Source organism: Blennius ocellaris (genome assembly GCF_963422515.1).
Source record: "Blennius ocellaris genome assembly, chromosome: 7".
Classification (NCBI taxonomy): domain Eukaryota; kingdom Metazoa; phylum Chordata; class Actinopteri; order Blenniiformes; family Blenniidae; genus Blennius; species Blennius ocellaris.
In genome coordinates, this window is record NC_137656.1 from 2,497,821 (window position 1) to 2,519,073 (window position 21,253).

Here is a 21,253-nt window from a genome sequence, read left to right on the forward strand (position 1 = left end):
TCTTTACTGTACTTTGAAAATTTTCTTTTAGATTTTTTTTATGATTTTCATTTCATTGCCTGTAAAATGAAATGTTTCAATCATGTCGTAATTAGGCCGGAAAACTACAAATGTCTTTTTTGTTTTGAAGAACAGTCGCGTATTCAAACACTTTAGTCCAATTTTTACTATTGGTTCTTGAACGCACCATTGCTCGCTGCGTGCTGATGACGTAATCACGCACGGAGCGTCGAGTCGGTGCTGGCACACATGTGAGTTTTATTTGTTTCGCAGAAGTTTCGAGTTTAATAAAAACTTTATTTGACTTTTATCATTATTATTAGTTAATTGTGATTGTCGGCGGATCTCGCGCAGAGTCTGGCTTGTGTACTCGTGTGACTGCACGGAGTGAAATGTAGCATCCTAGCTAACATCCAGACATTATTTTTGCTAGCTGCTGTTTGTTTACAGAATCTAAAGTTTGATTGTCACAGTTCAAAACAGAAAACAAAACTGCAGGATTGTTTCCCCTCAGCTCCAGGTCGGTCACGTTATGCAGAGAAGGCAGCGGCCATGGCTTGGAAGTCGCGGACCCGCAGCCTACAGGTGTTTGACACGGAGCTGAGTGCGGACACGGTGGAGTGGTGTCCCGTGTCGTCCAGCCACGACGTGCTGGCCTGCGGCACGTATCAGCTGAACAAAGGGGTGAGAGTTCATTCAGAGGATCCCTTTCACCCCCACCCTCCCTCACCCCATATCACCTGCACAGAACCTCCTCTGTGGAGCTGCAACCTGTGTGTGTGTGTGTTTCAAATGTGACGTTTCTTGTTTGTGTTTTATGATGTTTGTCCGACTGTTATTTGCATCTTTCAGGTGTGTGTGTGTGTGTGATGCATGACTTATTTTATGTCGCTTTCTGTCTTATTTAGATCTATTTGTGTGAGTTTGTGTCTGTCGAGCCACCGTTTCTTCTTCATGGGATTATTTCCATGATAATTTGGTTGATTCAGTTTGCATTTTCTTCTTCTTTGAGATTATTTCATGTCCTGTTTTCTTTTTTTAGGTTTTGTTGGGATCCTACAATAGCAGTTTAATTGAATTGTTTAAAGAAGATGCTAAATATTTGACTTTTCCATGCCATCCTTGATCAATATGATGTTGATTTTATGCAAACACATTGTGGCTCATGTTTTGTTTTGTTCCCCTCCCGTCATGCTTCAGGTGGGGGAGGACGATGCCGCCCCGAGCCGGACCGGCCGTTTGTACCTTTTCCAATTTCGTCGGGAGGGTCCGATGATCCCTCCTCTCACTGAGCTGCAGCGCATGGACACGGCGGCCATTTTGGACTTGAAATGGTAACGTAATCCCCAATTTGCAGCCGCAGGGCTACAGGGACCATCAGTAATGTGATTACATTGCAAAACGGGTGGGCGGCTCACGTCGGCGTCCCTCTCCTCCCGCTTGGTGTCGTTCAGGTGCCACGTCCCCGTGTCCGACAGGCCCGTGCTGGGAATGGCCGCCGCTACCGGGGAGCTGCAGCTCTACACGCTGTCTGGAGGTCCGGTGAGGAAGGAGGCGTCGGAGGACAAAATCCTCTACATGCAGTCAATCAATCACATTTTATTTGTATAGCCCTTTACAATCACCCAGTGGTACCCAAAGTGCTTTACAACAAAGCTTTCTTTTTTTTTTTTTTACATAAAAATACTGCTGATTGCACATGATTCATATTTATATCAGCAAGCGACCAAATTAAACTCACTCGGACTGTTTTTTTTAACCCCAAAATGCGTCAAACTACTTTGAAAAACAGGTGAAAAATAACGAATCGGCAAATGAAACAATCAAAACGTCTCCAGCTCGCAAGAGAACAGACTTCCAAACCTGAACCGATCTTCTGAAGTTCAGCTGGATTCTCTTCCGTTCATTACAGTCATTCGAACACGAACATGAGGTTAATCGGAGGTACGGACGCAACATTGGGGAGTGTGTGTGTGTGTGTGTGTGTCGCTTTGCCTGAAGGAAACGTCTCATGAGTGTGTGTCTCCAGTAGGAGGGCGGCCGCGGTCTGCAGCCTCTCAGCAGTTTGCAGGTGGGAGCCGAGCGTCTGGCTCTGTCCCTGGACTGGTCCACTGGGAGGCTGGACAGGTGGGCCCTGCTGTCCGGGGGGGGGGGGGGGGGGGGGGTCTGGACTCAGTGTGGTGGGCTGAAACCTCTATGTGTGTGTGTGTGTGAGCAGCAGTGATGTGCGGGTGGTCTGCAGCGACTCGGCGGGATGCGTCAGCGTTCTCTCTCTGGCTGAAGGAGCTCTGACGACTCTGTCGCAGTGGAAAGCTCACGACTTCGAGGCCTGGATCTCGGCCTTCTCCTACTGGGACACGCAGCTGCTCTACTCCGGTAACGACACACACACACACACACACACACACACACACACTTATTCATAGTGTCACACTACTGTGTGTGTGTGTGTGTGTGTGTGTGTGTGTGTGTGTGTGTGTGTGTGTGTGTGTGTGTGTGTGTGTGTGTGTGTGTGTGTGTGTGTGTGTGTGTGTGCTCTCAGGTGGCGATGACTGTAAACTGAAGGGTTGGGATCTGAGGGTCGGTCCTTCCAGTCCAACGTTCACCAGTAAAAGGTGCGACTGATGCTCGTGTGTGTGTGTCAGGTGTTTGTTTGTTGTTGTTGTTGTTGTTGTTTACAAACTTCATTTGAGACATTCCGTCCTCTTGTTGAAGACACTCGATGGGAGTGTGCAGCATCCACAGCTCGCCGCACCGGGAGCACGTCGTGGCCACGGGGAGGTAAAACACGCAGCTCCTCGCGCGTTTTCGGGTGTTTCCCGGCGCCGGGTCACGTGACGTGTCGCTCTGCCCCTCCCCCCTCCTCCCCTCCTGTAGCTACGACGAGCAGGCGCTGCTGTGGGACGGCCGGAGCATGAAGCAGCCGCTCAGCGAGACGCCGCTGGGCGGCGGCGTGTGGCGGCTGAAGTGGCACCCCAGCGACCGGCAGCTGCTGCTGGCGGCGTGCATGCACAACGACTTCCACGTGCTGCACTGCCAGCAGGCTCTGGGTGAGTCCTCCTTTCTGATTGGACGCTAATCTGGGGTGGGGTGGGGGACGCGTGGTCAAAACTTCTCAATTCTTCCTCACCTCAGAGGGCGGCGGAGGAGCGTGCCCCGTCGTCGCCTCCTACATCCTCCACAACTCCCTGGCGTACGGCGCCGACTGGTCGCGCCTGTCCCTGGAGGACCCGGCGCCGCGCTCCCCTCCCCCCGCCGCGCCCAAGGAAACCTTCGGCGAGGGCGCGGGACACCTGAGGATTCAGTACGAGTCTCCCACCGCCAGCTTCGACACCTCCCTGGAGGACGACGCCGGGCGCTACATCCCCGAGGAGGTGGCGCCGCCGCCGCCGCCGCCGACCACGGGAGCCCCCCCCCTCCACCCGGACACAGACGCCCCCTCCGTGTCCAGTCTGCTGGCCAGCTGCTCTTTCTACGACCACATGCTGCACGTGTGGCGCTGGGACTGGACGCCGGAGGAGGCGGAGCCGTGCTGACTGGAAGGAGGGGGAGGGGGAGGGGCCAAATTCAGGCTGGTTTGATCTGCAGCTTTGAATTGGGCAAATAAAATCTAAAACCTTTTCATAAAATATGAACACGGTGACATTTTTAAAAAAATCAAAATGTCATTTTATCAACATCCTGGTGCAAAATGCAGTTAAATGATTAAAAATCCAATTTGGCCACTTTGTTTGACATATGATCTGTAGTAGAGCAACTATTTTGGCAAGGATTAGTAATATTTAGGATTATTTCTATATATTTTTAGTGTGTAAACACACTGGGGACCAGTTTCATCTTGCATGAGTCAGACCGGCAAACTAGTGCCATAATAACCTAGAAATCTAAACTTTAAAAGCTTTTCTTTGTTACTGTGCAGAATATTTGTGATGAAAATGTCAATATTCTCCCAAAACCAAACAATCACTACTGAAAATGACTCGTCTCAACAGAAAGCCATTTTTAATGGAACTCTCTGGTGTAGAATTCAGTAAAATGAATGAAATGTGTTAAAAAAAAACCATTTTTTTTCCTTTTAAGTTTTTATAATTTTCTTGGTTTGGCCTCTTTTTACCCACAGACTCTGTGTGTGTGTGTGTGTGACATCTCTGGTGAAGGAATCTGCTCATGTGATCCGAGTTTTAATGACATACGAATTCTATTTATCTCGGAATGTCAGCTGAGTCGTTTGTCCTTCATGGACGATATGGAAAATTACACAAATCACCCAGAAAAAGTAGAAAACGACGTCAAGTAAGTTAGCAACTCCACTATATCTAAATGATTTGCTCTCCAGTGAATGAATTTAAAGCTTCATTATGATTTCTCGGCTGTTTTTTGCCCCCCCCCCGGGCCGCATGTTTGACACCCGTGCAGGAGGAAAAACCTCGTTTCACATAGTAACACAGAGCAGAATGTATCTCCTCTCCACGCTTGTCTCCTCCCCTACATGCCGAGGCAAATGCAATTAGTAAACAAAAACAACTTTCATGAGTGTAACTTTTATAAACTTGTATTTAAGGTTGTTTGTAGGAACAAGACCAATGTATGTTACCCAACACGTGCTCACTGCCCCCCCCTGTGGTAGAACGTGGTATTACACTTGAGTTTGAAATCCCTTGCAGTTCAACATACAAACATCTTATGTTGTTTTTTTGTTCTTTTTCCATTAAAAATCTTCCATATTTGACCTTTAGGTGTGTGTTATGATGTCATGTTGCTTTATTAATTATGCTGATAAACTTAATCTACTCCAATCTAAAGGTTCGAATCCCAGCAGGTCTGAGGTCAGTCCACAATCTGTGGGAGTCTATAGTCTTAGTTTAGAGGTCCAATTTCATCTTGAGTGACCCGTAAAATTGCCGTAATAACCTTTTAAATGTAAACCTGTGCGGTGGCGCAGAGTCTACATGATGGCGGCAACACTTTCAGCAGGAAGAGAATTTCAACATTTGTGTTTCAGGAAACGTTTCATGTTAACGCGATTTAAAAACCATGTAGTGAATCACATCCACCAGGTTTTATTAGGTGAGGCGATAAAAACAAACATGTTTCTCAATAGTTTTCAGTCTTTTTCTCTTTTTACTCTCGGTAGATTTAACCCCCCCCCCCCCCCCCCCAGGTCTCTTAACGCACATAGTTCTTGGGGTAGAGTTTGAAGAGCTTCCCGTCCTGCGACGGCTCGAAGCCGTACTTCTCCAGGTCGCCCTTGCTGAACTTCCCCTCCTCGAAGTCGCTCTTGATCTGCGGCGCCACCACCTCGTCGAACAGGCTCTGCGCGGTGAGCGGCGGCTCGGTTCCCCGGCCGCAGCGGTACGACACGTACGGCTTGAGCTTGAACCCCTGCAGCGGCGGCACCACCAGCTCGGGCACCATGGCCCGGACGGGCAGGAACTTGCCGCTGGAGAGCCGCAGGCCGGTGGGCCTGGCGCCGCGCCCTTTGTGGTGCGTCTTGGAGCCGCGCTTGCTGGTGAACTCCGACATCCGGTCGGCGCCGCGGACCAGACCCCTCGCCAGCCGGGATAACACGCCCATGCTGCGGGGAAGGAAGAGCGAGGAGAGTCGGATCAGCTGGAATATTATTCTACCGACTTGCATTCATGCAAACGTCTGCAGACGGTGAGATCAAAGCGCTCAGCTGCACATCTCATTTTTTCATTTTGATCCATTTCTGAATATTCTACATTTATTTTGTTTATTTTACGTCACTTTATGATATCGTTAACAGTCAAAATCAAAGTTTTCTATCTACTCTCATGGAAGGCGACTGTTTTTCCTCTTTTCATTCAAAGTTTGTCATTTCAATCGCCTGGTGTTTGTGCGGCGCGTCAGTTTAGATAGATAGATAGATAATTACTTTATTCATCCCCGAAGGGAAATTTTTTTGCTGCAGCAATCTGGTACATACGAATATTATAAAATACGATAGAATAGAAATAAAAGTAAAAAATAAAAATATCTGGGTATAAGACATAAAGTAAAACACAGAACGGAACATGGGCACTTAGAAATAAGCAGGAGATAAAAGCAAGATAAATAAATAGTAAGGTGCAGTGGCAGAGCCATTAGAAGTAGGCATTATATAATAACAATAATACAGATAATAACAATGTGTAATAGTGTATAATACTCGTGTATAGTACTACTAATAATGGTAGCAATATAACAATAACAATATATATATATATATATATATATATATCAGTAATAATAATAATAATAATAATAATACCAAAAGTAATAGCATACTTATAATAATAATACAAATGGTATTAGTGTACTTGCACTAATACCATTATGTGTTTCTTTGTGATCAATTTGCATGGATTCACGTTCACTGTTTAATTACACTATTTATGTATATCTAGATTTTATAACCAATAATTTATCACATCTTTGTAATTTAGTGTGTCATGAAGGGAACTATACACAATTACTGTCAATTTGCAGCCTGATTTTGGCTGTTTCATTTGCCTCCGTAAATTTGTTTAACATCTATTTTAAGACATTTTGACAAATTGTTATTTATTCGATTTTATGTTGCTTTACATCCAACATCTGGATCGTTTCAGGATCAATTTACTAGAATCTTAACATGGCCTTTTAACAAGTCTTAATGATGTGTTTTTCTCACCTGTGCTTGATTTAAGTTTAATGTTTCATTAGCATTTTTATGGGTTTTCATTCATTTTTAAAAATTACTTACTGTCAACTTAATTATCCTTCAGTCAATTCAATTTCATTCAACACATGCATTGTGGATCGACTGGAAAATCAGCTCAATCAGGATTTTTTTTAACCTTATTGTTTGGCTCTATTAAAAGAGACACTATAATAAATGTGTTTACATAAACTGGTTGGAGCTGACTAGCTTCCCAGCTAGCCACTTTCCGTTTAGCATCGTCAAACAAGCAGCCATTTCCGGGTTCGCAGTAAAATACATAAACTCGTCTAATATTTAATGAAGTTTGAATCGTCCTTGAATATACAATCAGGTGGAATTATTGTAAAATAATATGATTTCAGAGGTAAATTCGTCTCTACTCACCTTGAACTGTTTGGTCCGCTGCACGTAACGTGGCTCGCGCTCCAATAACGTCTTCACCGGTTGGCTGAAAGCGAACAAGCCTCCACCAATGAGAACGCAGGATTGGCGGTCTGTCAAGTGACGTCAATTTCACAGCAATATGTCAAACGATGCCTTCAAAATAAAACAAATATATATATTTTTTTTAATTGAGGGGTTTCTGGGGTTGGATTTTTCGATATAGGATCATTTTCACACTATTAGTGACGCCGTTTTGCTATTTTTGACGTTATTTGACTTTTCATCCTTTTTACTGTATCTTAATATTTATACTTGAGAATTTAGATGAGGTTGTGTGTCACTTTATGCCCCTGACAGCTTCGCATATCTTCTTTTTTTTGGTCTGTGTTGCTACTTTGCATCTGTTTGATGTCTTTTTGCACATGTTTGATTCTCTTTGTGATTATTCAGTATCTTTTTTTTTTTATCAGTCAATATCCCTTTGTCGAGGTTTTTCATGTTGTTGAGGCAGTTTTACATCCATTTACAGATTTTTTTTTTTCTGTCTCTATATGGTCATTTTGTAATTTCTTGCCTGTTAGAATTTCTCTTTTTGTGGTATGTTTGCATCTCTTTGTGGTTCTTTTGAGTGTGTGTGACAGTTTGTGCATCAGTTTTGGAGGATTTCTGGACTGTCCAGGAGAGTTCTAGTGATTGTTTGTGGCCGTCTTCAACATACTTGATTGTAGTTTGGGAATTTTGTGCTTGTTTTTGTTGTCTAATAAGAAATTTGTGGATATTCACTGTTATACTTTGTCTTTTAGGCATTGCTTTTTTTTTAACTCCACAGTTTTGTGGTTGTTGCACAAAGATGAGTACATTTTTGTGGTCATTTTGTGTCTTTGATCAGCGTGAATATGTGTGTTGTGGCAGTTTAATCGTACTATGTGGTGGTTTTGGTGTCTCTGTTAGAGCTGTATTACTGTGTGTTTATTTTTTTTAAACCAATTTTGTGTATTGTCAGTTTTAATATGTCTTTTAGTCACTGTTTTGGGGTTTTTTTTGTAACTTTTTTACGGTATTTGTGATAATATGTGGCTTTTCAATGACCATTCAAGTTTTTTTTTATTTGTTTTTGTCTCTTGTGTGTGATTTTCATTTATTTGTGGTCACTTTGTGTGGGTTTTTCTCTCAGTTTGGGACCACGTGGAGTCGGTCAGTGGCAAAATAAAAGCCTCTGCACCTGCTCTATGGCTGCATTTTATTTTGGTGCGCGCTCCCGGAGGCTCAGAGCTTGTCTCACACACCTATGTTTACACTTTGGTAACGCGTTCACACAGCCACAGACACACACTTTACACACGTTTAACTTTGGAAGGAGAAAGGCGGCGCTCGTTTTGCTGGACTTACTTTTGCAGTGTTCTGTGCATTGCGCGCGCGCGTGTGTGTGCAATGTGTGTGTTTACACACCATTTTCACTTTGCACAGGACTGAGGGTGTCCTCCTCCTCCACTTTTTTTGTTGTTTTGAGGGAATCTCTCCAACTTTTAACTCCTCTGGACTGAAGCTTCAGGTAAACACCAAACAAGTTGAGTTAACTTCACACAAGTTCCTCCACACTGCAGTTAAATCTGTGTCTTGGTGTGTTTCCTCTATTTTTTTAACCTCTTTTGTGTGTTTCTGCTCTGGTTTATTAAGGAAAAACAAATAACTTAAAACGGACTTTATAGCTCCTCTCCTTGTCTGAACGCTGAACTCTCCTTCAAAATAAATCTAGTTTTGTGAATGAGGTTTGGCACACACGTAAAAAAAAAAAACTGAAATAAAAATCACAACAAGCGCTAAAAACAACATTTGAGACTCGGTTTACCAACAAACAGGGAAAGTTGAACTGACTTGAATGAATCGTGTGCTTTTGCTCCGCTGCGGGTCTGTTTTTAGAGCGTGCGCGTGTCCGTGTCTGGTTACAAACTGACCCCCAGGAGGGGCAGTTGATCTTTACCCCACATTTCAAACTCACCCCCGTTTGACCCCCCCCCCGGGGGGGAAAGAGACTCGGGACTTAAAAATCCCACCAGCGTGATAAATGTCGCGATTACGCATTCGAAATCGATCTCTGCATGTCGCGTGCCCTGCGCGGGAGCGCGCACTGTCTCGTTTTAAAAAAGCTGCATTAATAATAGGCTCATAATCGATTATTGAAAGGTTTATGTATTTCTTCTGAATGCTTCATTGTAAAACATATGAATCATTTTATTGTTTTACGTTATTACATTACTTTTTTTTTTTTTAATAAGCATTTCAACTGTTGGATTATATACGTGACGTCACTGCAGGTCAAACGCTGATGAATTAAAAAAAAAAAAAAAAATAAGGCTCATGGGACAAAACTGGTGCAGAAGAGGCTCTAATCCGGTCCGTCAAACTGTAGATTTATTCAGGGGTGATTTCGTAATCTCACATGCAAAGTGGATTACTTGGTCAACTGTACTCTATAATCAGAAAAAGTAAAAATATAAGTTTAAAGAAGAATGAATGTGGTGGAAATCATGTTAACTAACATTTTAAGCTGTGTTTTCCTCTAAAGCAGGGGTTTGACTAAAATTGGATTCATGTTGAGATTGTAGTGAGTTTCTGGAGTAATTGTTTGGTTTTGTGAAATTATAGACATTTTAATAACGTGTGTTCTTCACCACGACGAAGAAAAAGTTTAAACTTAAAGGTTATTTTAATCACTGAAGATTAAACTGGGCTGCATGTGGCTCCTGGACTAAAATGAGTTTATTACAGCCCTGCTATAAAGACTGATATGAGTTTATTCTCCGCACTGTTTATCCGTTGTGCAGCACCGAGTTACACTGCATGGCGTAATTAAAAGTTATTATTGACATTGTAAACGTGCACAGGATGTTGTTTCTTCTTCCTCCTGTTGAGTTTCTCCGTTCCGTGTTTCCAGACATGGAGGACGAGGAGGACGAGCGCTGCAGCCTCTACCCGGTAACATCTCAACTTCACATCAGCAGCGGGCTAGTAATCTGAGATTACGGCCTCCGTGACGTTGCGTTGAGTTTGACTGCTCTTCAAGATGCTGTTTGTTTGTTTGTTTGTTTGTTTGTTTGTTTGTGGATTTGACTGTGGGTGTTTGACTCCGTGTTTCAGACCGTCGTTCACCTGGGCAGCGAGCTGCGAGCTCAGATGCAGCGTCTGGTGGAGGAACGGACGGAAGCTAATCTGGTGACTGACGAGCAACTTTATGTTTTAACTTCTGGACTGTTTGTTTTTTTCAAAAATGTGAAACATTTATGAAATACGTTTTCCATTGAGACATGCCAAGATCTTTTAGACAGTTGAAGACATGCTAACATCCAGATTATAGAGCATTTCCCTCTAACATCCAGATTATAGAGCATCTTCCTTTAACATCCAGATTATAGAGCATCTTCCTCCTCTAACATCCAGATTATAGAGCATCTTCCTTTAACATCCAGATTATAGAGCATCTTCCTCCACTATCACCCAGATTATAGAGCATCTTCCTCCACTAACATCCAGATTATAGAGCATCTTCCTCCTCTAACATCCAGATTATAGAGCATCTTCCTCCACTAACACCCAGATTATAGAGCATCTTCCTCCTCTAACATCCAGATTATAGAGCATTTCCCTCTAACATCCAGATTATAGAGCATCTTCCTTTAACATCCAGATTATAGAGCATCTTCCTCCACTATCACCCAGATTATAGAGCATCTTCCTCCACTAACATCCAGATTATAGAGCATCTTCCTCCTCTAACATCCAGATTATAGAGCATCTTCCTCCACTAACACCCAGATTATAGAGCATCTTCCTCCTCTAACATCCAGATTATAGAGCATATTCCTTTAACATCCAGATTATAGAGCATCTTCCTCCTCTAACATCCAGATTATAGAGCATCTTCCTCCTCTAACATCCAGATTATAGAGCATCTTCCTCCACTAACATCCAGATTATAGAGCATCTTCCTCCTCTAACATCCAGATTATAGAGCATCTTCCTCCACTAACACCCAGATTATAGAGCATCTTCCTCCTCTAACATCCAGATTATAGAGCATCTTCCTCCTCTAACATCCAGATTATAGAGCATCTTCCTCCTCTAACATCCAGATTATAGAGCATCTTCCTTTAACATCCAGATTATAGAGCATCTTCCTCCTCTAACATCCAGATTATAGAGCATCTTCCTCCACTAACATCCAGATTATAGAGCATCGTCCTCCTCTAACATCCAGATTATAGAGCATCTTCCTCCACTAACACCCAGATTATAGAGCATCTTCCTCCTCTAACATCCAGATTATAGAGCATTCCCCTCTAACATCCAGATTATAGAGCATCTTCCTCCACTAACACCCAGATTATAGAGCATCTTCCTCCTCTAACATCCAGATTATAGAGCATCTTCCTTTAACATCCAGATTATAGAGCATCTTCCTCCTCTAACATCCAGATTATAGAGCATCTTCCTCCTCTAACATCCAGATTATAGAGCATCTTCCTCCACTAACATCCAGATCATAGAGCATCTTCCTCCTCTAACATCCAGATTATAGAGCATCTTCCTCCTCTAACTGATCAGCGAACATCTGATGGAACTAATAACTTTAAATTGAATTAACTCCCCTAATTTCCCCCGCAACTTTAAGGACTCACATATTTTCTGTTGCTTGTTGTCGGAGGTGAATTTCAATAATTACTTAACGTTACTGTTTACTTGCCCGGCGCCCAGTGCATCACGGTAGAACCTTATAGTGTCCCGACACGGAGCCCTGTGGAACCCCACGGAATCGAAATGCTCCGGAGAGCCGGTCTGATATATACGTGACGGGTTCCACCCTGCGGTTGTTGGATTCATATCTGTAGCGTTGAGAGTTTAAAAAAAAAAAATAAATAAACTGTTTGCTTTTATTGTAGTGGACGGCCGTGCTGGTCGCCGCTGCAGTGGCCGTTTCTGCCATCGGAGTCGTCGTCTTCCTCCTGTACAGACGCCACAAAGCGTCCAGTGAGTGAAACGCGGTGCGTTCGCCGTCAACCTGCGGAGACGAGATATTTAGGTGTTTTGCGGCGCTTTTTTGCAGAGGCGGCAGCCGGCGGCCCCCACTATCGCTTCAGGAAGAGGGACAAAGTGATGTTCTACGGCCGGAAGATCATGCGGAAGGTCAGTGTCCTCGCTAAACACCACAGTTTGCTCATTTCTTTATGGGAATACATTTCCACCGTGCCCCATGATGCTCTGCTGCTGCGGTGAATGCAGGTGTGTGTGTGTGTTTTTGGATTGTTAAAATATATTATATGAACATGTGTCACACATGTGTGGCCCAGTTCCACGTATTTTGTGCCAATTTCCAGAAATAATGAATGATTAGTTTTCGCACTGAACCTGAATCTATTGAAATGACCCCAAAGTGGAGAATTTATGGGTTTATTATAATATTAAACTGTTAAATTCTTGTTCAGTGGCGATTAAAATTAGACGCACACCATGAATCAAGCAGTGAATTCGCTCAGGAGTGTTAAACATAAGACCTGTGGGTCAAGAAAAAAAAAAATTTCTCACGTTTTTTGAGAATATAGACATTTTACTCTGCACTACATGAAAAGAAAAAGTTTAAATTTAAATGTTATTGTGACATTATTTCACCGCTAGCGTGTGAACTGAAATGTGTTTTGGCAAATTAAAGCTTTTAAAAAATGTAATTCTGAAGAATCCCTATGGGATTAATAAAGTAATTCTGTTCTATTCCTTCCCTTTCCTTCTCTATTCTAATACAATCAGATGTAAAATTCACGAGTCAGCCACAGTTTCTACCAAATGAGCAGAAGTGGTTTAGAACAACTTTACTGAGGTGTTAAACGACCAAAATAAGACTGAATAAAGAGAATCGAGCTGTTAACAAGCATTAAATGTGAAGCGTTTACAAATTCAGACGTAAAATCGACCAAAGAAAAGCTGTCGAAGGTAAAAACAAGATCAAAGTAAAAACACCTCCAATCTAAGCTGTCGAAGGTAAATAAAGATCAAAGTAAAAACGCCTCCTATCAAAGCGTGTGAAGGTTGAATCGCAAAACCCAATGAGTTTGACGCTGTGTCGCCCCGTTCAGGTTTCCACTTTGTCCTCCGGTCCTCCGAACAACACCAACCCGGCGTCCCGGCAGCGGGTGAGGAAGAGGACCAAAGTCCTGTCGATCGCCCGCAAGTGAGTGTGTTTTCCTGAACCCACCGGAGGGAAACCGTCACAATAATCTCACTGCAGGGTTTCGCCCCGCTGGACTTTTATCCCCGGAGATAAGCTATTATCAGCACGCACGTCACAATTCCGTGTGTGTGTGTGTGTGTGTGTGTGTGTGTGTGTGTCAGGATCCTGCGTATCCGGAGGGAGCCCCCCACCCTCCAGCCCAAGGAGCCCCCGCCCTGCCTGCTGGAGGCCGACCTGACGGAGTTCGACGTGCAGAACTCCCACCTCCCGTCCGAGGTGCTGTACATGCTGAAGAACGTCAGGTCAGCACCCCACCCCCACCCCTCCACCCTTCCTCCACCAAAATGAAATTGCTTTTATCGATCCGCCACCGTCTCAGTTTCAACGTTTGCGCAACAACGTCTGGATCGTCGGTGGCCCAGCGGTCAGCGACCGAGGCGGCGGTGCTTCTTATAAAAAGACACGAAATGACATAAAGTCATAGAAATAGAAATACATGCACAACCTATGATTCATTCCCACGTGGAATTACAAAACTTAAGACGACGGGAATATTTTCCATCCCCTCAGCCCACACGAAAATGCGCAGGGACCGTCTGCAAATTGCAAAACCGCTCGAACAGAGTAGATCAGGGGTGTCAAACATGAGGCCCGGGGGCCAGAACCGGCCCACCAGACGATCTAGTCCGGCCCGCCATGTGATTTTTTTTTTTTTTAAAGTATAAAAATGAAAACTGACAAGAGGCTGATCTAAAAACACTCGATTGGCAAAAATGACATTCAAAACCGCCCTTGGTCAGAATTTGACTCCCGACATTAATGCATCTGTGGAGGTCACATAACGCAACACCTTTCACAATAAAACAACGAGTCCAACTTATGTGAAGTGACACTTTAGACATGTAAACTCAAAACAGTTTCCAGATGATGACAAATTGTTTTAATCCTGAATAAAAATACGATATCCAGAGACAGGCGACTTAGGGGTTTTTTTTGTGTTGTTTTTTTTTTTGCAAATATAATAATATCTGATTTCCTTTAATTAATTTAATTTAATTAATGACTCCAACTCACAGTTAACAATTTCATTCAATTCAGATTTATTTCTTTAACGCCAAATGCAGCACGGTCATTTCAAAGCACTTCTTTGGAGAAAAAACGGAAGACGGTGGAAAGAATAAACTTCCTTTAGCAGAGAGAAACCTGTTTCTTTCTATTCTCTGTTGTTTTCCTTCCAAATCCAAATCCAAACATTGTCTTCCGCCCCCCCCCCCAGGGTGCTCGGCCACTTCGAGAAGCCCCTCTTCCTGGAGCTGTGCCGTCACATGGTGGTCGTCCAGCTGCACCAGGGGGAGGCGCTCTTCAGACCCGGAGACACCGACGACAGCATCTACGTGGTGCAGGACGGCCGCCTGGAGCTCTGCATCCACGAGAGCGTGAGGCCGCCTCCACGACACGAGCGTTCAACTTTTTACTCACGTTTTAGGTTGTGTTTTTACACGCTGGTTTGGCTCGGAGCAACTGAAACCTTTTGAAAATGTAAGGTTTTTTTTGATAAAGCATTTCCGTGTAAACGGGGAAAACGCAACCTTTTGAAAAGGCTACAACTTCAACTCACTGAAGAATATTATGTTTAATGATCAAAGTCTTATAATAAAAGTTTTGCTATTACACTTCTGTGCTATTTCAAGGCCTAAAATGCAAGAGTAAAAAACTTTTAAAAAAAAAACCCAAACCTATTAAAAATGTAAAAATAAACAACTAAATAAAGTAAAAAGTTATTTAAAAATGTAAAAAAAAATTATAAAATAAAATGCTAAAGTAGAGTGGGAAAAACTTTTAAAAAAGTAAAAAAAAAACCAAACCTAAATAAATTAAAAAGTTATTAAAAGAAAGTTAATTTTTTAATCAAATAAAATGCTAAAATAGAGTGGAATAAAAAAAAAACCCAAACTATTTAAAAAAGTAAAAACAAATGCATCAAAAAGTTATAAAAAAAAAGAAATTTTTTTTAATAAAATAAAATGCTAAAATAGAATGGAAAACACTAAAAATATATATATAAATAAAAATAAAAAAACCTAAATAGATTTAAGTTCTTAAAAAAATTAAATTTTTTTATAAAATAAAATGTTAGAATAGAGTGGAATTTTTTTTTTAACCCCAAAACTATTTTAAAAAGAATTAAAAAAAAAAAAAAGTATCAAAAAGTTATTAAAAAAAAAAGTAAATTTTTTAATAAAATAAAATGCTAAAATAGAGTGGAAAAAAACCCGCAGTTGTTTCCTGGCTGCAGGACGGGACGGACGCCGTGGTGAAGGAGGTTCTGACCGGAGACAGCGTCCACAGTCTGCTCAGCATCCTGGACAACATCACCGTACGTCTGCCGCCTCTTTGTCTCGCAGCTGCGAGACGATGCACACTAAAGGTTTTTTTAAGTTGCAGGATGGAGCGTGTGGTGTTCAGGGACTGTAGTAGAATTTATCGGTACGATATTGAGAGAAATGTATTTAAAATTAAATTAAAAGGCAAGGTTCCCTTTAGAAAATGTTTATGGATGCATGTGACAGAGCAAAAAACAATCTAAATTATGAAATGAAGCTTCAGCCTTTTTAAGAATAACTCGGGCCTTTTTAGATTTTTGAATTTTATTAAGCTATTTTGACATTTTTAAGCTTTTTTGAAGTCTTGTGTTGTTGTAAGTTGTAACGTTAAAGTCTTTCCAAATAAACCCATTTAACCTCTTTTTAAAAAAAATCTTAATCTTTTTTAAATCTTAATTTATCTGATATCAAAATGATTCCTATTTGTTCTGAGAATCTTTAATTTCCTCCAAGTGATTTTTAGTTTAGTCAAAAATAGTTGCAGGAGGCATTTTTATCCTTTAATATCTCTCATATTAAAAATTTTTCAAGACTCTATTTATAGATTTTTCATTTTTCAGGTTATATCTCATATTTTAGAGCTCCTATCTCACAAATATCGGCAATGAAAATGTGTTTATATGGCAATTTTCAAACACAAATCAGTTCACGAGGGAATTTAGAAAATTCATAAAAAAAAATAAAGGTTTTCTTTTCCATTAAAGCGCCGCCGTTTGTTCACACGGTGTTTCCGGTGTTCCAGGGTCACCCGGCGCCGTATAAGACCGTGTCAGCGAGGGCGGCGGTGCCGTCCACCGTCCTGCGTCTTCCAGCCGTGGCGTTTCAGGCCGTCTTCGAAAAATATCCAGAAACTCTGATCCGAGTCATCCAGGTAACGTCGGAGGAGGAGAATTACAAAGCCTCTTAATTTGTCATCCGAGGCGTGACGCGCATGGAACAACGGATTGAAAATCTTTATATGGGAACTTTTATCATTTCAATGAGCAGAAATGGAAACAAATTTTATTTGAATGTGATTTATTGAGTTGAGCCTTTTCATTTTGAGGTTGTTTTTATATATATATATATATATATATATATATATATATATATTTTATTACATTTAAATAATTCTTTGATTAGTTTTTTTTCAATATGATTTATTTTATTACTTTTTTTTTAGCTTCTGTTTTATATTTTGGTATACATTTTTTTTAATTTCTATTTTCATATTGTGTTTTTCCTAGATGGTTGTCATTACTGCTTTTTTTGTTTGTTTTAATTCTGCTTTATTAAAAAAAAGTATATATGTGTGTATATATGTATATATATATACATATATGTGTGTATATGTATGTATATATGTATATGTGTGTATATGTGTATATATATGTATATATATGTATGTGTATATGTACATATGTATATTTATATATATATATGTATATACTGTATGTGTGTGTGTATATATATATACATTTATTTATTTATTTATATATATATATATATATATATATTTTTTTTTTTAATAAAGCAGAATTAAAACAAGCAAAAAAAGCAGTAATAACAACCAACCATTAATTATTATTATCATTAAAATTCCTCCCTGTCCTGCAGATAATAATGGTGCGTTTGCAGAGAGTGACCTTCCTGGCCTTGCACAACTACCTGGGCCTCACCACCGAGCTCTTCAACCCGGTACTGTGCACGTTTACACTGTAAATAGTGACTTTTAATTACGCCGTGCAGTGTAACTCGGCGCTGCGCAGAGAGTAAAGTCATAAAAGTCTTTATAGCAGGGCTTGTCAAGCTCATTTTAGTCCAGGAGCCACATTTAATCTTCAGAGATAAAATAACGACATAATAACCTTTAAGTTTAGATTAGAAGCGACCTGGACAATGTCAACAAGTTGGTTTGTCTTAGTAGCTGCTGAAAAAAAGGGAGTAACAGGAGCATTAATGCCATTTAATGCTTGTTTTGGAAAAGAAAAAGGACGTTTTAGTTCGCGTGAATTGTTAAAAGAGTTTGATTAACACGTTAAATGCAGACGGATTAATTTCTTTCTCGATTTAAAAAATCATTTGACGACACTCGTATCAACATTCCAGTTCTACTTGGTTGTGGTGCAGAGTACATGATGAACCTGTCAACATTCTTAAGAAACCGGTTCTGTGCCTCAGGTTTGACAGACTCGCTTTGTCAAACAGAGGGAAATAGAAAATGTGCTTCAAATGTTAATTAGCGTGAGTTTTCTCTGCTCGGTTCCATTTTAAATGGCAATAAAAACCCTCAAGTGTAGTTTTCCTCACTCAGATTTATTTACAGATAAAGAACATTAAAGGCAGAATTGCGCCTTTTGTTGTTCCTATTTCACATTGTGAAGTGTTGTGTGTTGCAACTAAACCTCTTTATTATTTATTTATTTAATTTTTAATTCTATTAAAAAAAAAAAAAAATATAATGCAGAATTACAAGAAATAAAATCTGACTGCAGGAGAACAAAAACAGGCTTATTTTGATTATTCACAACACTACCATCACCAAAATATTAAAAAAAAGAACGAGGAACAACAGTCTTCATGTTTGTACCTAAAATTAGAAATTTTTAAATTTTGCGATTCTTTATTTAATATGAAATTTTTCATAGTTTAAGAATTGTGAATTGAATGTTGATGTTTCATGCAGGTGCATTACAGCAAATAATTGTAGTTCAAAAGTACTTCTGAATAGTTTTTGAGCAGGTAACTTTTGTACTTTTAACTTTTTTTGGGAACACAGTACTTTTTATTTTTCTTGTAATGAAGTCACATAACTATTCCACCTTAAAGTCACTTTTTACCGAAGTAAAACTTCAGAATTTCAGTATATTTTTGTGAACCTTCTTGTTTTCGTGAATGAAATCACGGTTAAAAAGTTGCATATTCGTGGGTTTTTTTTAATATGAGTGGAGGAAGTTGACGGCGATGCGTTCGTGTGCCGCAGGAGAAAATCTTAATATGGTAAATTTTATCATTTCAATGAGCAAAAATGGAAATAAATTTCATTTGAATGTGATTTAATTAGTTTAGTCTTTTCATTTTTAGGGTATTTTTTAATATTATATTACATTTAAATAATTCTTTGATTAGTTTATTCGTTTTTTTCCATATATTTTTTTATTTTTTTATTTTTTTTTGGATTCTACTGTTTTATATTTTGAGGTTTCTTTTTTGTTTGTTTTAATTCTGCTTTATTTAAAAAAATATATATATATTAGTTTTTTTATTTTTTATAATTTTTAATTCTGCTTTATTAAAAAAAATATATATATACATAATTAATAATATCATTGAAATTCCTTCCTGTCCTGCATTTTGTGGGTATTTTTTTTATATTATATTACATTTAAATAATTCTTTTATTAGTTGATTCGGGTTTTTTTTCTGTATATTTTTTAATTTTTTTATTATTTTCGGAATCTGTTTTATATTTTGAGTTTTTTTTTTTTTCTTTTAATTTTCATATTGTGTTTTTCACAGATGGTTGGCATTACTGCTTCTTTTGTTGGTTTTAATTCTGCTTTATTAAAAAAAAAAATATATATATATATATATATATATATATACACATACATATATATATATATACATACATACATACATACATATATACACAAATATATACATACTTTTCACCGAAGTAAAACTTCAGAATTTCAGTATATTTTTGTGAACCTTCTTGTTTTCGTGAATGAAATCACGGTTAAAAAGTTGCTTATAAAAACGTGGGGTTTTTAATACGAGTGGAGGAAGTTGACGGCGATGCGTTCGTGTGCCGCAGGAGAGTCAGGCCATCTCGCTGGTGTCGCTGGCGAACGTCCTGGCCGAGACGCACCCTCATAAGAACCTCCGGCGCCAGCAGTCGCACCCCGACGACCCGGCGTACGACAGAGCGGACGCAGGTCAGAAATCCCACGCCGTCGACGCGACGCCATTCGCCGTCACGTGTTTTTTTTTAATCTCTCATCGTCTTTTTTTTCTTCTTTTTTTTCCCCCCATGACAGAAAAGTCCAGCCTGCCCGAGATGTCGTCCATGAAATACAGGAAGTCTCGCTCGCTGTCCTCCCCGATGGCCGTGACAAGTAAACACTCCCATGATGCATTGCTGCAAATATCCACATTGAAATGAATCTCTGCTGCTGGACAGATGCAGGTTTTTTTTATTATTAAAGATGCTTCAGCTGTAAAGTTGAGCAGAATCTTTGATCATTAATCAACAATATTAACAATAATGACGAAAATGTGGTCGTAATTTAACACGTGTGATCAATAAATCTGAAATTCAAAGTCCTTCACAAATAATTTATTAAAATTAATTAATCGAAGTAATTATATTTGTAATTTTTTCCGACGGGTTGCATACGAAAAGGAAAAAAAGAATCGTAATTTTATAGATATACACTAATATACACAATATACACGTGCGCATGCATGCATACAAACATACACAAACATTTATGGATTTTATTGATATAGATATAAAATGAAGCATGTGCACACAAGAAAAAAAGCAGAATTTTTACCAATAAAAGGCCGTATATTTAATATATTTACAAATACATATTAGTTAGTGGCGTGATCAGTAAAGTCATGAAAGCGAGAGGAAAAACTATATATACTTGTAATTTAAAATGCAAATGTACAATGTAGATTAAAATATATATACATTGACAAGTGTAGAATAAATGATATGAACTTATATGAAATTTAATTATGAAACTATCTTTGCAGGGTTGATATAATTGGGGACGATTGTCTTGCAGGCGAAATGTCGCTGGACCTGAACAGAGTTTACGAACGAGCTCGAGTTTCCAGAGAGGAGGCGGCGGCGGCGTCGGCGGCGGCGGCGGCGCCTCAGAGTCCCGTCAAGGTTCCGTCCCCCGACACTCTAGCGTTTTTTGGCGAGCGTCCGGGCGTCTCACCGGGACGTCTTCCTGTCTCCTCAGTCCATCCTGAAGAAGACGGTCACCATGCAGCGCGCCCCCCCGGCGGTGTACCACTACAGCGACGGCGGGGGGGAGAACGCCCACTACAACAAGGTCAACGCCATCTTCGAGGCCGCCAAGAAGGACCTGCTGCAGGTCATCCAGATCGAGGTATCCCACAATGCAACGCTGCTCCTGCACCGGTGAGGAGGACGAAGGACCCGGTGGAATGCAGTTTGCTTATTTGTTATTGTTGTTTTTCTTTGTTTCCAGAACCCGAGGCTCCTGGAGGGGAGGGTCACCCTCCGGCAGGTCAAAGCCGGGACCGTCGTGGCTCGTCAGGGAGACCAGGTCGGTCTAGTTCTTTATTTAGTTCTTTATTTATTTTGACCAAAAGAGCAACTTCTGTTATTTTTCCATCAAATCCGATTTAACTGGAGCCACAAAACACATTTAACCTTTAAAATGAGGCGACGTATGAACATAAAGGAAATGTTTATGTTGCATTTATGGCGTTTCAAATACAATTTATCATGGCAAACATTTAATTACATTTTCAGCTGTTTTCGGACGGGATTTAGAGTTTTCACAGCTAATTTAACCATTTTGGCTCTTTCAT

General features: G+C 40.4%; 3 protein-coding genes across 4 annotated transcripts in view; 2 read left to right on the plus strand and 1 right to left on the minus strand.

The window, feature by feature from the left end:
* The first annotated feature begins 214 nt into the window (after positions 1 to 214).
* dph7 (diphthamide biosynthesis 7) lies at positions 215 to 5,108 on the plus strand. 2 transcript variants are annotated; one of them, XM_080499873.1, is made up of 10 exons: positions 215 to 251; positions 515 to 684; positions 1,201 to 1,334; positions 1,455 to 1,542; positions 2,033 to 2,127; positions 2,219 to 2,376; positions 2,543 to 2,615; positions 2,716 to 2,781; positions 2,878 to 3,050; positions 3,136 to 5,108. In XM_080499873.1, exons 2-10 carry the CDS (start codon positions 553 to 555, stop codon positions 3,534 to 3,536), a joined length of 1,320 nt encoding a protein of 439 aa, XP_080355999.1. In that variant the 5' UTR covers positions 215 to 251; positions 515 to 552; the 3' UTR covers positions 3,537 to 5,108. The 2 variants fall into 2 exon arrangements, with proteins under 2 accessions (XP_080355999.1, XP_080356000.1); XM_080499874.1 differs by having other exon boundaries at positions 2,222 to 2,376.
* A 53-nt stretch (positions 5,109 to 5,161) lies between these two features.
* Positions 5,162 to 7,170, minus strand: mrpl41 (mitochondrial ribosomal protein L41). The gene is made up of 2 exons (XM_080499704.1): positions 7,088 to 7,170; positions 5,162 to 5,575 (listed from the first exon to the last, which is right to left on the minus strand). Exon 2 carries the CDS (start codon positions 5,572 to 5,574, stop codon positions 5,167 to 5,169), a length of 408 nt encoding a protein of 135 aa, XP_080355830.1. The 5' UTR covers position 5,575; positions 7,088 to 7,170; the 3' UTR covers positions 5,162 to 5,166.
* Positions 7,171 to 8,449: 1,279 nt separating this feature from the next.
* The window catches only part of pnpla7b (patatin-like phospholipase domain containing 7b), a 28,380-nt gene continuing 15,576 nt past the window's right edge, over positions 8,450 to 21,253 (plus strand). Inside the window, exons 1-16 of the mRNA XM_080499579.1 lie at positions 8,450 to 8,639; positions 10,023 to 10,063; positions 10,226 to 10,300; positions 12,025 to 12,112; positions 12,189 to 12,268; positions 13,213 to 13,307; positions 13,469 to 13,609; positions 14,584 to 14,743; positions 15,604 to 15,684; positions 16,434 to 16,562; positions 17,288 to 17,368; positions 19,491 to 19,611; positions 19,714 to 19,791; positions 20,473 to 20,579; positions 20,656 to 20,805; positions 20,908 to 20,985. Of these exons, the coding sequence (XP_080355705.1) occupies positions 10,025 to 10,063; positions 10,226 to 10,300; positions 12,025 to 12,112; positions 12,189 to 12,268; positions 13,213 to 13,307; positions 13,469 to 13,609; positions 14,584 to 14,743; positions 15,604 to 15,684; positions 16,434 to 16,562; positions 17,288 to 17,368; positions 19,491 to 19,611; positions 19,714 to 19,791; positions 20,473 to 20,579; positions 20,656 to 20,805; positions 20,908 to 20,985 (1,503 nt within the window). The 5' untranslated portion in view covers positions 8,450 to 8,639; positions 10,023 to 10,024. The remainder of the gene's footprint in view (positions 8,640 to 10,022; positions 10,064 to 10,225; positions 10,301 to 12,024; positions 12,113 to 12,188; positions 12,269 to 13,212; positions 13,308 to 13,468; positions 13,610 to 14,583; positions 14,744 to 15,603; positions 15,685 to 16,433; positions 16,563 to 17,287; positions 17,369 to 19,490; positions 19,612 to 19,713; positions 19,792 to 20,472; positions 20,580 to 20,655; positions 20,806 to 20,907; positions 20,986 to 21,253) is intronic.

Excerpts from the sequence above, each read along its gene's own strand:
- dph7 (XM_080499873.1), top strand. The coding sequence starts at position 553 with ATGGCTTGGAAGTCGCGGACCCGCAGCCTACAGGTGTTTGACACGGAG. Across the intron at positions 1,543-2,032 it reads ACACGCTGTCTGGAGGTCCG|GAGGGCGGCCGCGGTCTGCA; the intron begins GTGAGGAAGGAG and ends TGTCTCCAGTAG. Across the intron at positions 2,782-2,877 it reads CACGTCGTGGCCACGGGGAG|CTACGACGAGCAGGCGCTGC; the intron begins GTAAAACACGCA and ends CCCCTCCTGTAG.
- mrpl41 (XM_080499704.1), bottom strand. The coding sequence starts at position 5,574 with ATGGGCGTGTTATCCCGGCTGGCGAGGGGTCTGGTCCGCGGCGCCGAC.